This window comes from Lipotes vexillifer, unplaced genomic scaffold (assembly GCF_000442215.2).
Source record: "Lipotes vexillifer unplaced genomic scaffold, Lipotes_vexillifer_v1.1 scaffold515, whole genome shotgun sequence".
Taxonomy (NCBI): domain Eukaryota; kingdom Metazoa; phylum Chordata; class Mammalia; order Artiodactyla; family Lipotidae; genus Lipotes; species Lipotes vexillifer.
Window position 1 is genome coordinate 2,053,737 of NW_006772017.1, and position 3,083 is coordinate 2,056,819.

Consider the following 3,083-nt stretch of genomic DNA (forward strand, 5'->3'; position numbering starts at 1 on the left):
AAATTAAAGATTAATGAAAAGATAATGTATCTGGATTCAGTGTTATATCTCTGTATGCCCTTCCAAATTTGAGGCCTGTATCTAAGCCTCTCAAATTTGAGGCTTAGAGAAAAGATGATAGATAGGAATCCCTTAGGCTTATTATAGAGTCATCTGTCCATTGAAATAACATGGCCTCCTCTATATCTCTGTATGACCTTCCAAATTTGAGGCCTGTATCTAAGCCTCTCAAATTTGAGGCTTAGAGAAAAGATGATAGATAGGAATCCCTTAGGCTTATTATAGAGTCATCTGTCCATTGAAATAACATGGCCTCCTATGTAACTCTCCAAGATAATACAAAGAAAAGGAAACAAGGAAGTTTAGTTATGGGAAATTCCCTGGTAGTCCAGTGGTTAGGGCTCAGCCCTTTCATTGCTGGGGCCCAGGTTCAATCCCTGGTTGGGGAACTAAGATCCTGCAAGTCTCATGGTGTGGCCAAAAAAAGAAAAGAAAAGAAAAGAAAGTTTAGTTATGTATTCAAAAATAAGTTTGGGAAAATTAAGAGGTAGGCTAGATTTGCTTTACAGCTCTCCCAGTTATCCTTTTAGCATTCTTTCCCCTTATCCCTCTCTTCCCTAATGCCTTAATGAAGCCCCTTATGTCAACAGGTGTCTAATGCATATATAAACCTGGCTTCTGAAGCAGTACCCCAACTCTAAAACTGCTATTTCCAGTTTCCCAGAACAAGCTATGCTGTGTTCCATTCCCTGGGGACCTGTGCTCAGCTAGCTCTAGAAGCATGATAAGGGGGACTCTATCCTTGTGTGTAAATTCTTAACAGCTAAGAATGGCATAACAGTTTTAATATTTTAATGAAAAAATCATGGAATATTATATTTTATCCCAAGACAATGACTCAATTCTTAGTACGATTATGCTACTGGAACAGAAAACAGAGGGAATCTTTCCAGGAACCCTCAGGTCATATCATGTAGCTATCTGCCTATGGAATAATCAGCATTCATATAAGTTGGTGATATATTAACCTCACAATTAAGCCTTCCCCACTTTTATAGGAAAGTAATAAAGAATGCAGAATTTTACTGCCTTTACTTTTCTGTGGCCAATAAAGAAAGAAAGAAGGAAATGAAATTTTGAAGCAAACATTTTCACTTTACTGGCTTTTAAGTCTATAGTAAGTAAATTTTTTGTATGATTGTGTTAGGGTGAAGATTATATGACTTGTATACTTTCTTAGAATCACACAGGAGAAACTTGAAAGGAATAGAAGAATATTCATATTTTTTTTTAATTTAGGAAGTGTGTACATAAATAATATTTTGAAAAATATTATTTATATTCCATAATAACTATAGCAGTATAAATTTTCAAGCATTTTTAGACAAATAGAACACCAGATACTTAGCCAATGTCTAGACCAGCTCTACAAATTAGGCTGTGCTTAAGTGAAATAGATTAAGTAATGGAGGGAATTCCCTGGCGGTCCAGTGGTTAAGATTCTGCACTTCCACTGCAGGGGGCACAGGTTGGATCCATGACTGGGGAGCTAAGCCATGTGGCCTGGCCAAAATAAATAAATTAATTTAATTAAATAAATAAATATTAAAAATTTTTTAAAAGATTGAGTAATGGACTGGACTTTGAAGAAATAGGTTTTGACTAATTTATAAGTTTTGTTTTGTTTAATTCTATCTACCCAATCATTACTAGATACTCCTCAATGAGATAAAATTATTCCTTTGCCTTTTTTTTTAAACTGGCATTCAGTAGTACTTAAAATTCATGAATACTTTAAATTAAAAAATATATATATATAGAGAGAGACTCTATAAACTTGATGTTCATTCCTAGCACCAAATCTTCGCTTTGTTGTTAATGTCACCTGAAAGGTCCTTCTCTCACCTCCCTGTTCTCCAAATTTTTCCCATTTCATATCTTACATAAACATTCCTTCCTCTCAGCTTCTCCAGCCCACATTGATCTTGTCCTACTTTTAGCCTTCTCAGATATATACTTTTTGTCCTACTCAAAGTTATTGTGGGGCTTCCCTGGTGGCGCAGTGGTTGAGAGTCCGCCTGCCGATGCAGGGGACATGGGTTTGTGCCCCGGTCTGGGAAGATCCCACATGCCGCAGAGAGGCTGGGCCCGTGAGCTATGGCCACTGAACCTGCGCGTCCGGAGCCTATGCTCCGCAATGGGAGAGGCCACAACAGTGAGAGGCCTGTGTACCGCAAAAAAAAAAAAAAAAAGTTATTGTGGCTTGAATTATTCTCTAGTTGTCACATATATGCTTTGATTTCATTAATAGGAGCAGTAAACTCCTTGAAAGCAAAGATTGTTTTATTCATTATATTTCTGTCTAACTAGCACAGTGTTAGGCATGTAATAGGTATTCAATAAATAAAGACTTACTGAACTTTTTAATTTCACGTAATCTTTAAACCATCAATCCAATCCATCTATTGTAAGGTATATTTTAAGTATATTTTTGACTAAAATGTTAGATTTTTTTTCTCTCCAGGTCCGCAAACTGCAGCAAAAAGTTCAGAATTTGAAGATGAGTGAAGCTTCAGCTATTCAGAAAGAAGATAGCAACTGTAAAGGATCAAAGAACATAAAAAATAGCCCCAGAAAATATTTGCTAACTAACTCTCCTCAAAAGAACAGCAACTTTCGTCCAATACGAGTCCATAATCTTCAAATGAAATTGAGAAGAGATGATATCATGTGGGAACAGTAACACAGTAGCAAAACTGTCACCTTAAATGAACTTTGTCAGTGAGATCTTGAACTATCTAAAGTGGTTTTAATTTGATATACCTTTATGAAATTTTGAATTATGTTTCTAGCCTCTATAAAGTGGCAAATTGTATTAATTTAAAATTAGTGCCTAATGACCTCCTTAGAGCCCCAAATAATAAATGATTGCTTTCTTGCTTTTCTTATTGACTGAAGTACCTAATCTCACCATGTGTTAGAAACACTGTTCACTTTGCAGATACCTTAAGATAAATTTTAAAAATTATACGAGACTGATGATATTTAAAACTGAGTTAAATTTGAGATACAAGTGCCATAAC

The 3,083-nt window shown here is 35.5% G+C and overlaps 1 protein-coding gene and 1 non-coding gene across 2 annotated transcripts in view; both read left to right on the forward strand.

Moving 5' to 3' along the window:
• Window positions 1-2,743, forward strand: part of CEP57L1 (centrosomal protein 57 like 1) — a 27,561-nt gene extending 24,818 nt beyond the window's left edge. Inside the window, exon 7 of the mRNA XM_007447276.1 lies at window positions 2,525-2,743. Within this exon, the coding sequence (XP_007447338.1) occupies window positions 2,525-2,743 (219 nt within the window). The remainder of the gene's footprint in view (window positions 1-2,524) is intronic.
• Window positions 378-449, forward strand: TRNAE-UUC (transfer RNA glutamic acid (anticodon UUC)). Its single transcript has one exon. It is a non-coding gene; the product is annotated as a tRNA-Glu (tRNA).
• Window positions 2,744-3,083: the final 340 nt, after the last annotated feature.